Source organism: Macrobrachium nipponense, chromosome 32, assembly GCF_015104395.2.
Source record: "Macrobrachium nipponense isolate FS-2020 chromosome 32, ASM1510439v2, whole genome shotgun sequence".
Lineage (NCBI taxonomy): Eukaryota > Metazoa > Arthropoda > Malacostraca > Decapoda > Palaemonidae > Macrobrachium > Macrobrachium nipponense.
The window spans coordinates 60706233-60719929 of record NC_061094.1 but is presented as its reverse complement, the minus strand read 5'-3'; the positions used below and the strand labels follow the sequence as shown (position 1 = coordinate 60719929).

The 13697-nt window shown below is 38.7% G+C and overlaps 1 protein-coding gene across 2 annotated transcripts in view; it reads right to left on the bottom strand.

Annotated features, from left to right (window-relative positions):
• LOC135207538 (uncharacterized) overlaps positions 1-13697 on the bottom strand; it is a 202882-nt gene that overhangs the window by 174060 nt on the left and 15125 nt on the right. For both annotated transcript variants that reach the window (XM_064239359.1, XM_064239360.1), the window contains exon 4: positions 6121-8229. In XM_064239359.1, coding sequence (XP_064095429.1) covers positions 6121-8176 — 2056 coding nt within the window. In that variant the 5' untranslated portion in view covers positions 8177-8229. The remainder of the gene's footprint in view (positions 1-6120; positions 8230-13697) is intronic.

Here is a 13697-nt window from a genome sequence, read left to right as displayed (position 1 = left end):
GTTAAAGTAAGATATACCTAACTTTTTCACCCAAAATGACAAGTTCCTAAAACGTTTACAACGTCGAAGAGCTCAAACTCTACGAACTACGAGCCTTTGGCCTTGGTTAGACTGGTGGTAACTGCTTACAAGATTGGAACCTCAAGCGTTAACCAGTTCCAATACTTTAATGCTAAAATAATGATTAGAAATGCGGATTTACAATACACTGCCGGGAAATTCTAAACAATGCCACAGGGGGAGTTTGCCAATATAATAACCCAGGCTGAGGGATAATACCTCATTTCCTAAAATTCCTCCCCTGCACAACATCTCGTAATATGCTTATTGTGCCTGTCAAGGGAATCGTATCATGATTACGCAAATCGAATGAGAGAGAGAGAGAGAGAGAGAGAGCCTTGATCTGAGCTAGAAAGGAAAAAGGTGCATCTGGGGTAATTGAGAGAGAGAGAGAGAGAGAGAGAGAGAGAGAGAGAGAGAGAGAGAGAGAGGGCCTTGATCTGAGGTAAAAAGGAAAAAGGTGCATCAAGGGGTAAATGAGAGAGAGAGAGAGAGAGAGAGAGAGAGAGAGAGAGAGCCTTGATCAAGTGTGGAAGGGGAAAATGTGTTCCTCAGGGTATGAGCAACACCAAGTAACGGGAGAGAAAGGACAACATCGTAAGTGAGGGAAAAGTCCCAGGCGGTGAGGAAAGAAGACGGAACGGTGTAGGGAAAGGGGGGAGGAGGAGAAGAGGGGGGTTGGGGGGGTGGGGGGGGAGGACAGGGTTATTTGAAAGAAAAGACGAGGTCAACCAACCACCGTGACAAAAGGGACAAGAACAAAAGACTACTACAAAAGCATTAAGGGAACGGACAATGCCTGATGGAGAAGGAGAAAGAAAGAAGAAAGAAAGGAGATAAAAATGGGTTTAAGAAGAGAAAGGAATTTGTAGGAACCCGTAGAAAGACAAGGAGGAGTTTGGGTAGCAGATATGCGGGCGACAATTCGAGATAACCTCTTATTCTGGCCTCCTCTGTCGGGTGAGGATTACCTCATCGAGGCTTTCCTGTTGTTATGAATTATGAGGTGGTTTCCATTTCTGACCAATCTTAGATCACTCACTTTTCTTATTTTCTCTCTCCACCGCAACTGCGACCCATAACAGTCGACTACCAACCACGTACATAAATTCAAGTCTTTAGGTCACTCACTGCACACTGCATAGAGAAATTGGCTATTTCCTCAACCGCTCCGGGGATCGAACGCTGGTTCATTAGTTGAGAGGAGAGTGATACAATTACGGCATGACGTAAAACAAAAATATGATAATAAAGCAATTATTAGCTGAACTTTATTCATATACTATATATATATATATATATATATATATATATATATGTGTGTGTGTGTGTGTGTGGGGTGGGTGGGTGGGTGGGTGGGTGGGTGGGTGGGTGTGTGTGGTGTCGTGTGCGTGCGTACGCGCTAATCTCTTCCTCCTCCTATCACGTAGATAAATCTAAATGTCACGGCCTACTTTCCAGAGGAGAGCAGAAAATGGGAGATGGACTGGTCAGAGAGAGAGAGAGAGAGAGAGAGAGAGAGAGAGAGAGAGAGAGAAAAGGCGTGAAGTTCCCAGGCTTACTCGGTGACCTCTTCCGGTGAGAAAAAAAAGGTTTCTACTTTCTTTTAAACCTTTTTGGAAAGAAATAATTTTCGCGTCCCGTTCCTAATTAAAACGAACATACATGTAAAGTGTTAAAATTAATATCTTTTACAACCTTTTGGAATTTGCGCCTTAATTATCGCGTCCAGTTCCTAATCAAACTTTTACACACACACACACACACACATATATATATATATATATATATCTATTATATATATATATAAGATATCTATATATATAAATAAAAATATATATATAGTTAAATTAAAACCTTTTCTAACTTTTAATTTTTGTGTCCCTTGCCATTTAAATTAATATATTATATATAAAGTGCTAAATTAATATCTTTTGAAATCTTTTGGATTTAGTGCCCTATTTTCCCTTCCAGACCCCAATTCAACGAATGTATTATTCATAAAGTTTCAAATAATTTATGTCTGTTGTTGCCGTGATTTGCGACAGTAGTAGTATTAGTAGTAGCAGCGGTAGTGATAGTACTCTAATGAAGGGTATTTTGAATCTGGTTTCATCAAACGTAAATGCAATCTCTTTTATTTTAAGAAACCAAAGCATTCACACACACTTCTTTTTTTTTAAAGTAATTTCAAAAATTTCATAATAGATTTTCGTTTCGATTTTCGGTATATATATAAAAGTAAACTAAATGAAGAAAGGAAATCATCCATAAGAAACAAAGAAAAAATATTTTATATAAAAAATGAAAGGAAAATAAATAACGCACAACAAAGACCAAAGTCCAATTGACAAACAAAACTTTCATTGCACCGACTCTAAATTAAATACATCATACATCAATTTCAAACCCCGGCCCCGCCCACACCCCCGTCAAAGTTTAACAACAAACAGAAACGCGTGAACAATCAGAGAAAGCTAATACCTACAAGAGGAAAATCAATGCTCGGTTGAAATGCCTCTCTATTCCATCTGTTGTTCGTTCTCTACGAATAAAACTTGTATCCAAGAGGCGCATACACACACACACACACACACACACAAACTCACGCTCACAAACACATACACACCCAGCCAGCCATCGGAAATATACAACTTTCCATGGCAAATATAATAACGAAGGCGATGTCAGTCGGTCTCCACTCGACCATAGGAGATTACGCTTTCGGTAAATCCCCAAGCCCAGAGAAATGAGCAGGTATTTACCGGAGGATGAAAGTCTCTAGATTTACAAACTTATTAAGGAAGTTATTAACTAAATAACTACACAAATAAATAACTACATTAACATGAATCCTCACCTCATGAACATTTTTATTGCAATAATATAAACGTTATACTATATGCACATAGTTTGCAACTGGTAGTCAATAATTTACAACGCAATCTGCATACATATTTTCTCTCTACATACACACAATATATATATAATATATATATATATATATATATATATAATATATATATATATATATAAAATCATATATCATAAAATCACACGCTTCCTAAAAATGGCCCCGTAACAATAGCATGACGTCAGCAATTTCCCACGGTTAAAGACAATTTGGCGACACCAGATCTGCGATATTCTCGTCCTTAATATAATTATATTAATAATAATAATAATAATAATTTTCATTCATTAAATATCAAGGCTGGTCAGACATTCAGACATTGCCGTGGGAACATTAAGTGCCTCTTGTGAGTTTTATTTGTTCAAGAGTGCTTCGAGAAAGGCAAGATATTAGAGGGTGCAAATACACTCGCCCGTACATATACATAAACGTGTTTGTGTGTGTATGCCATGTATGTGTATGTTTGTATGTGCCTACGCGTGCGCGCGTGTCCACTCGACATCGCCACAACCCCGGAAAACTCTTGCAACAGTTTTTTTTTTTTTGCTGACATCGCTTAAGAAACAATGCCAAGAACGTCCAACAACAATCATCCTCAAGTTTTTTTTTTTTTCAAAACCCGAGAGTATAAGGGAGGACTGACCTTCAAATGTTTTGGAAGCTGCCCGTGCTGAGCGCTTCGGGTTTACTGATCCACTTTCCCAGAAGTCTTCTCTTCCTGCGAGTCTGCCTGATTCTGATTCTGATCTCTCTCTCTCTCTCTCTCTCTCTCTCTCTCTGGAGTGGAAATTATTTAGGCGATATTCATCTATCTCCCATTATCTCTCTTTCTCTCTCTTGGAGTGAGACAGTTCGTCTGGTGTATCTCTCTCTCTCTCTCTCTCTCTCTCTCTCTCTCTCTCTCTCACGGCGATCGCGTTTCTGAACTATCATCAGTAGTACTTAACACTGCATGGTCCTTCACTCACTCCAATTTACTTTTCAAGCCCCATTGTAACTCACTGCTATTCTAACCCATAATAATAATAATAATAATAATAATAATAATAATAATAATAATAATAATAATAATAATAGTGCTAAGAAATTCACAAACTCGAGAAAAACAATTTGTGTAATAAAAAAAAAAATTCCACAATAATATTGCAAACTATATTTTACATAGTAATACAGTTTACTGTATAATTGTGAACTTTTATTACATCATAATAATAAAATAATAATAATAATAATAATAATAATAATAATAGAACTAATAATAATAATAGTAATAATAATAAAAGTATAAGTACATATGTGAAGAGAGCCTATGTACCAACGACGCTTAACATTCATAGGTGATCATCCCTGGGGAAAAAAAAAAGCTCGATTCCATTAAAAAACAAAGATGAATTCTTTAAAAAAATCGAATCCATTAAAAAACAACGACGAATTCTTAAAAAAAATATCGAATCCATTAAAAAACAAAGACGAATTCTTAAAAAAAATATCGAATCCATTAAAAAACAAAGACGAATTCTTAAAAAAAAAGATCGAATCCATTAAAAAACAAAGACGAATTCTTAAAAGAAAAGATCGAATCCATTAAAAAACAAAGATCGAATCCTTTAGACTGCACAATCAAAAGGCTACTGAACCTTCAGAAGTAGAATCCAACGCTATTATTAGATTCGGAATCCAAGTGGACCGGTTTTGTTTTGATACAAATGCTGCTCTTCTTCAAGAAGGTTTACGTAGGAGGTTCCAGGGGGTCCTGGGCGGTTCGGTCTCCAAGCGAAGTTGATCAGATGAGCTGACAATTTAAGCTCGACATTCCACTTTCGTTTTCTGGGGGCGTCTCTGTTTGAGCCCTTGTTGTTGTAGATTTCATCTACGTCGATTTTTTGGCATTATGCCAAGCACTGGGGCAACTAAGGACATTCAGCGCCGAAACGAAAATTGACAGTAAAAGGTTTGAAAGATGTTACAGGAGGAAAACCTCGATGCAGTTGCACTATGAAACAATAGTTAGGAGAGGGTGGACAATAAGACTGAAGAAAGAATATGAACGGAGGTACAGTAAAAGGAATGAAAGAAGTTGCAGCTAGGGGCCGAAGGGACGCTGCAAAGAACCTTAAGTAATGCCTGCATTGCACCGAATGAGGTGCACTGAGCGCACTGCGCTCCTACGGAGTGTTGTTCTAGAGATTTTGATAACATCTAATGAAAAGAGGTGAGTAGAACATTCCAAATACGGTTCATTAATCAATTATAATTACTCTATACACTTTTTATACATCTTAATAAAAGACTTGAATAGTAAACGTCTAAATACGATTCATAAATTCATATTCTACAGAAGACTTAATCTGGGAGAAAATAAGCACAGGCTCTTGCTTAAAACTTTCGTGGAACCCAAAAGCTTAAGCTAAACTAGCCTAAATCAATTATTATTATTATTATTCAGAAGACGAAACCTATTCACATGGACGAGGCCCACAGGTGCCACTGACTTCAAATTCATGCTTCCAAAGAATACGGTGTTCATCAGGAAAAAGTATGACAAAGTAAAGGGTGAAACAGAAAGAGACCCTTAAAAAAATTTTTTTTTTTTAAATAAATAAAATAAAATAAAATAAAATAACAAACAGATAAGAATGTATTACAATGCAAGGAGAACAGTATTAGTGTAGTAACGTATTACACCTTCGCTTGAACTTGGGAAGTTCCGATACTATCTTAATTACTATTCTAAAGGGAACTTAATGGGTATAAAAAAGATTAATCATAACAAAATGCCCATCAAAGTAACTTCTCATTTCTCCCAACAATTCAAGATGATGCCAGAACGCATCTCCGACTTTCATTCATACTCCGTTTTCCACGACGGAATGGAGAGAGAGAGAGAGAGAGAGAGAGAGAGAGAGAGAGAGAGAGAGAGAGAGAGAGGACCCTCCTAAAACCACAATTGAAGTACTGACAATGAAAGCAGACTGAAGGACATAATTGCTCCCCTTTAGAAAATCACTGGCAATAAAAGATGTCCTTTGCCCCCACTTCTTCCCCCTACCCCCTAGCATCCGTCTTCTCCCTTCCCCCTCCCTCCCTCCCACCCCTTAACCCTATCCTGTCCCAGCGCGAAAAAGAATGGCTGCACATTAACTTACCTTTAGAGTCTGTATGGTAGCTGTTGTTGTTGTTGTAGTAATAAACATGGTCGTTCTTGGCCTGATTGGGTTGGTGGCTGTCATGGCCGCCGTCATGCCTATGGTGGTCGTCGCTAGCTCCTGAGAGCGACGACCCACGACCTTCGCTGGTGTGGTAGTCGCTGGTGGAGGCGACGCCGCCCAATTCAACCTCGCTGCCCACCTCTTCCTCTTCTTCGGTGTCTGCATCGCTCACTTCGCCCATGAGCAGGGCCTTCCGGGCTTCCTGCATGGTCTTCCACTCGCTGCCCCGGGGCGCGGGGGTAGGGACCAGCGACGTGCTACTACTACTGCTGGCATTTTTGCCTGAGGGAGGAGGCGACGAAGGAGGTGGGGGCGGAGGGGGTGAGGGTGACGATGACGACGGTGATTGCGGGTCGACCGAGCTCTCCTGCAAGCTGTTGAAGAGCTCCTCCGGGATGTCGTGGTAGGACTTGATGCAGGCGGCTACCACCCTCGGGGCGGCTGTAGCTGTAGCTGCAGCAGCCGCCTGCACCTTCCCGGCAGCATCCTCTTGCGGTAGGACGATCATAGCCTTCGACGACGCCGCCGACGAAGGCGAGGCATGGCCCTCCGAGGCACTACTACCCTGGCACTCACTGTGTGTTCCTTCTGCCTCCTCTTCGGCAGCGACAGCAGCAGCAGAAGACGAGGAGGAGGAGACGACGCCCCAGCCGCAGGAGAACGTAGAAGTATTCGCGTACGACGTCTGTGTGTAGTCCCAACGGCGGCGGCACGAGGGAAAGGGGCCTTGGGATGGAGAGGTACAGGTATGTCTGTTCCACGCGGCGTCCCGGCCCCAACTAACCGAGTCCTGGCGGTGCTGTTCTTCTTCTTCTTGCTCTTCTTGCTCCTGGCTGGTGGAGCTCTCGCCCGCCGAGACCACCACAGCTACTCTCCTTGCTGTGTGAATCTCATCATCGTCGCTGCTGCTGCTGTTCCTGCTGTTGCTGTTGCTGTTGCTGCTGCTAGTACCGGTCCCGCAGTCAAAATCAACAGCCGCTATGACCGTCGCCGTTTGCGAATCGGCGTCGCTGAGGGAGTAATCGTCGCCACTAACTCCACCACTTCCTCCTCCTCCTCCTTCTTCTCCCCCTCCACCACAAACAAAATTCGCATCACCATCACCGACCTCATCATCTTGACCACCACCGTCAAAGTCATCATCATCATCAACGGGGCCATAAGAATGTCCACTTCGAACCGCAACGCTTGCCGCGCCTTCGCCGTACAAGTTACGGTCCTCTGCCAGCCTCTTCCGAAGGACGTCCTCTATGTCCGTCCGATCTATGATGAGACCCGTCACTGTGCCGTACCGCCTTCGGTAGTAAGACGGTTTGACGCACGTTATCTCGATGCCAGAGGAATCCGCTTCTGCGGAAGCCGCCGCCGTCGTCGGAGGCGACGACGACGATACGGCCGCGGTTACGACGTCCTCTTCTGCGACCGCGACGTCGTGGTCTTTCGTTTTCGAGTCGTCCTCCGAGACCCATTTCGGGAAGGTGCTGATGGTATTCCTCAGCCGCCTAGGCTTCGGTGTCGGCGAGATTCGTAAGGGATTCTTCACTCGGTAGCTGACGATCGTATCGGTGGGCGTTTCGTCTTGCTGGAAGGGAAGTTGCAAGGGCGGCTTCGTCTTGATCTCCTCCCGCTCCTGCAGGGGGCCGGACTCGAAGAAGGCCTTGGCTTTCGACACCCTCCCGCTGATGCCCTGCAACTCCTCCGAGGTGTTCGGCGGGCTGTAGGTCGTCAAGACTACAGACGTCGGTCTGGGGGTGTCCCATCTCTGTCGCAGTTCCCCCAGCTTCAGGGGCTTCGGGGGCGTTCTCGGGGTCATCGGAGGGGGCGGCGAAGACGAAGGAAGAGAGGCCGTCGTCGACGGGGCAGCAGAAGCGGCTGCAGAGGAAGGTTCGGGAGAGTCCGGAGGCTGGTGCCTGATCCAAGAGTCCCTTAACACTGTCCGACGTGGCACTGTGGCAGCCACGGCCGGTGGCAGTGTCGTGTATGCCCCGACCATGTCGCTGGCACTTAGTGGGACGCAGCCGCCGCAGAGACAGATGCTGCTGCCACCTGTTGACGCGAAAGGTCACCATAAATAAAGGCAATAAGAAATGCAACAATGGAAATTGGGTGGCATGTTTGGACTGTCACAGGCGATGAGACAATGCTCGGGGAAAAAAGGAAGGGGAATGATAACGTTTCCAACAATTAGCACATAAGAAAATAAAGATACAATATAAAAAATAAGTTTGATAGAATTCATAGCAATAATACTGATAAGAATGGATGAGGAAAATCATCTATATTTTTAAAGAATGCAAATAAAGACTGCAGACCGTTTCAGGGGAATGATATAATGTTTCCAACAGATACAATTAGAACTGGAGAAAAAAATTATACTGTATAAAAATACGTTTGATAACATTGATAGCAACAACACTAATACAATTAGAAGAGGGAAATCATCTCAATATTTAAAGGATATAAATCAACACTGCAGACCATTTCATATCACAATAACATCTTAACTGATACAACTTTCACTTAAAGAAGCCAATGAAAGAGATATTGTCCCCTAAATACTTATATGTAAACAACAGACATAACAGAAGAAAATGAAAGCCTATATATTCCTCCCCTAATACCAGTAAATTTTCTCTCTCTAAATCTAGAGCACTTTCTCTCTAACATAGCTAGTAAGCATAATCGTATTATCAGTAAGTACTTTCATCTTCAGTGACGCAATCACTCAAGACTTTTTCACCTCTGCGTCATTCAATCAAATGTAATAATCCAATTTCGCTCGTTTATGAACATTGAGCAAATGCAGGCACCTCCATTTTCTTTGTACGCGTATGTGCGTGTGTATGTGTGTGTGAACATGTGAATGTATGTATGTATGTAAGTAAGAAATAAAGGAGATAACTGAGTGTGCATTTTAATCCTGAAAATGTATGTATGCATGTATAAAAGAACAGAGAAATTTGCCTGCGTATTTTCATCCAGCAAATGTATGTATGTGTGTATGTATGTATGTATGTCCGTAAGAATGAACGGAGAGAACTGTATGTGCATTTTAATCTTGAGAATGTATGCATGTATGTATGTATGAGAGAACTGAGAAATTTACATGCGAATTTTCATCCATCCTGCAAATGTATGTACTATGTATATATGTATGTCAGTACGAACGAACGGAGAGAACTGTATGTGAATTTTAATCTTAAAAATGTATGCATGTATGTATCTATGTCAGTTCGGAAGAACACTGAGGAGTGAATATGTATTTTCACCCAACGAATATGTGTATCAGTATGTATAAACGGATGTATGCATGCATGTATGTATGTCAGTACAAAAAAATGGAGAGATTTCAGTGTGTATTTTCATCCTGCGAACGTGTGTATGTATGTATGTATGTACCGATAAGTGAGTGTGTATTGTCATCCTCGTGTATAATCGAGACACACTCGTAGTGAATGATAGTGAATAAATGAGTGTCATTATACTGTCAGTAGTGGTTCATTAAGTTATTTAAGCGCTAATGAAAGTAAAATGGAGTTGAGTAATGTCGAATATATAATATATATTGTATATAATGATATTATTATATATATATATATATTATATATATATATATATTTATTATATATATATATACTATATATATTTGCGATCACTAAGATTAATTTCCAAGAGAGATCAATTTGTAGCAATTTCTACAAAAAAACTTACTTCTCTGAGAGAGAGAGAGAGAGAGAGAGAGAGAGAGAGAGACGAGAGGAGAGAGAGAGAGAGAGAGAGAGAGAGCATTGTGCGTCGAAAGGAAATTCCGAGTAATATGATAATGCGAATCATGATAAATATTAATAACTATGTTGATACTGACAGAAAATGTAACATCTACGATAATAATAATAATAATAATAATAATAATAATAATAATAATAATAATAATAATAATAATAATAATATATAAAAAGCAAAGAAGCAAAGAAGCAAATAATCTAATATGATGCAAGAATTCAATAGTCTGTTAACCATCAAAATCCAATCTCTCTCTCTCTCTCTCTCTCTCTCTCTCTCTCTCTCTCTCTCTCTACTCATCCAGCATTGCAGCTCCTGTTGCGAAGAGCACAAAAACAAAAGATATTCAACCGCATTTGTATCTGGATAAGTACGACAGATAAAAAGGAAGAATTAGATGAAAATGAAAGTTATAGGACAGCCATATTGTAGTGTCCTCGCGTCTTCATCTATATTTATGTTTGGCAGGACAAGTATACCTTTCCTTTTATTTGGGTGTGTGTGAATATGATATATATATATATATGTGTATATAATACACATAGTATATACATTCATTATGAATATATAAATGTGTGTATATATATATATATATATATATATATATATATATATATATACTACACACACACACACACACACACACACACACACATATATATATATATATATATATATGTGTGTGTGTGTGTGTGTGTGTGTGTGTGCGCGAGCGCGCGTGTATAATTACATATAGTATATACATTCATAAGTATATATAAATGTGTATGTATATTAAATATATATATATATATATATATATATATATATATATTATATATATATTCATTCGAGTTACAAATAGTCCTTTAATATCTAAATTCACTCTACATCGGAATTGATATATTTTCATATATGTACCGAAGGGGAATTTTTTTAGTTGATAATAATTTCGTCCCCACATGGGATCGAACCACCGTCCAAGTGGACGGGAACGAAATCAGGACCCAGTGATGCTATCAAGTCATATATGAAAATATATCAATTCCGAGGTAGAGTGAATTTAGATATTAAAGGACATTTGTAGCTCGAATGATATATAAATGAATCACGGTTTGATGTGATAATTATTCATAACAAGGCTACGTGTGGCAAACGCTCGAATTGGCTAACATGGTAGACGGGGTTTCATATCGATTCTAATTACGAATACACCGAGTTCGAGGGTGATTTGTAAGGTCAGAATCGATATAAACTTATAGCGTCTCTGTTAGCTGACTTGATAGCGTCACTGCGTCCTGATTTCGTTCCCTTCCACTTGGACGGTGGTTCGATCCCATGTGGGGACGAAATTATTATCAACTAAAAAACTTCCCCTTCGGTACATATATGAAAATATATCGATTCCGAGGTAGAGTGAATTTAGATATTAAAGTAATTTGTAGCTCGAATGATATATAAATAAATCACGGTTTGATGTGACAATTATTCATACATATATAATATATATATATATATATATATATAGAGAGAGAGAGAGAGAGAGAGAGAGAGAGAGAGAGAGAGACTTTCAAAATGCACACGTGCCTTGATGCAAATGCAAAGCTGGAAACCACGACGCTAACCAAAAACAAAAGGTAGTGTTACGAAACCCTCATTGCACTGCTTGTTTATAAGAATGAATTACCAAAGAGGAAGGAAATACTTCGTTGACGAAAGGACGTCCTTGTGATGTGTGGTATTACGGAGTACCGGTATTGAAAAATACGTGGGTTAAGCTTGATAGGAATAAGGAATCCTACAAAAAAAATTCTACAATACAATAGACTATGTAGTATATATATATATATATATATTATAGATAGATATTTATAACATAATTATAATAGATAGATATATAAAGATAATATAGTATATAGAGATAGATAATAGATATAATAGATATATAATATATAGCTATATATAGATAGATATACTAGATGATAGAATATATTGTATATAAATTATATATGTATATTTATTAGGCCATTATGTGTTGTATACTATATATATAAATAATAATTAATAATATAGATAATATAATATATTATGTAACATTTACATATAATATAATATAAAATAATATAATAATAAATATATCTTATATGTACTATATATATATAAGATAAATATAATTATATTTATATATATAATATATAATATAATTATGTAAACTATAATATATATAATATAAATAATAAATAATATATATACTATTAGATATATAATATTAAATATAATAATATATAATAATTCATATATTATATATGAAACACATACGCGTAACACACACAAGATTCAAGAATGTAATAACCCACTCATACTCATTCATTCCATTTATTCACTATACTCTGTTTTTTTCCATCAGTCCATCCGCCTGTGGTGTTTTCGCATGGTAACACTGCGTCCCGGTCTTTAGATAGTTACATTCAGCTCACATTCAACAATCATAATAATATCCTATTTCGAATGTTAACGGTGTAATTCGCATACAGTAAATTATTAAAACACTTTTCAGTTGCAAATGTACACCCAGATATCCTTTTATTTAACCTAACACTTACACACAGCGTAACTATTTACCGGGACGCAGTGTTACCATACACAAACACCATAGGCGGATGGACAGATGAAAAAAAAACTGAGTATAGTTCACAAATGAATAAAACACACAGCACTAAAACAAAATGGCATGTCACATAAGACACACTCACCCAACTAGAAAAAATAACCATAAATTTAAAGCATGTCATTGCCTCGCACACGAGAGAGAGATAGAGAGAGAGAGAGAGAGAGAGAGAGAGAGAGAGAGAGAGAGAGAGAGAGAGCAGCATCAGTGATCTACATGACCGAGAGAGCAACCTTTTCGAAACCGCTCGTGAGAATGACTTGCAGAATAAAAATTCAAAAATAAAAGAACAAATTTTAAAAAAAGACATAAATCAAGATTGATCAATCAACAAGAAGGTCGCTTTCGAGATATGTAGTCTCAAGATTTCCTTTTATAGCTCGTAAATATTTGAGAGAGAGAGAGAGAGAGAGAGCGAGAGAGCGAGAGAAAGAGAGAATCTTTATTAGACAGTATGTTACCAAACCACGAAGAAATAATTGCGAGATATATATGCTAGAGAGAGAGAGAGAGAGAGAGAGAGGCGAGGTTAAGAGAGAGAGAGATGGAAGAGAGAGAGAGTTGCAGCAGAACAGTTGTTTACCCATACGCAAAGGAAATAAATTACTAGACATTAAGTTATATGAGAGAGAGAGAGAGAGAGAGAGAGAGAGAGGAGAGAGAGAGAGGGGAAATCTTTATCCGACAGTATTCAACCATACTACGAAGAAATAATTACGAGATATGTAAGCAAGATGAGAGAGAGAGTGAGAGAGAGAAATTTTGATCTAACAATATTTTACAATACGAAGAAATAATTATGAGATATGTTGTTACATCAGACAGATTAAATAATAACAGAGAGAGAGAGAGAGAGAGAGAGAGAGAGAGTTCAGCAGACAGTGTTTTACCCTACGAAGAAATAATTACTCAGGCATCAAGTTATATTAGAGAGAGAGAGAGAGAGAGAGAGAGAGAGAGAGAGAGAGAGAGAGAGAGAGAGAGAGAGAGAGAGAAAGTTTGATCAGACAATATTTTACGATACGAAGAAATAATTACGAAATATATTGTTATATTAGACAGATTAGATAATAACAGAGAGAGA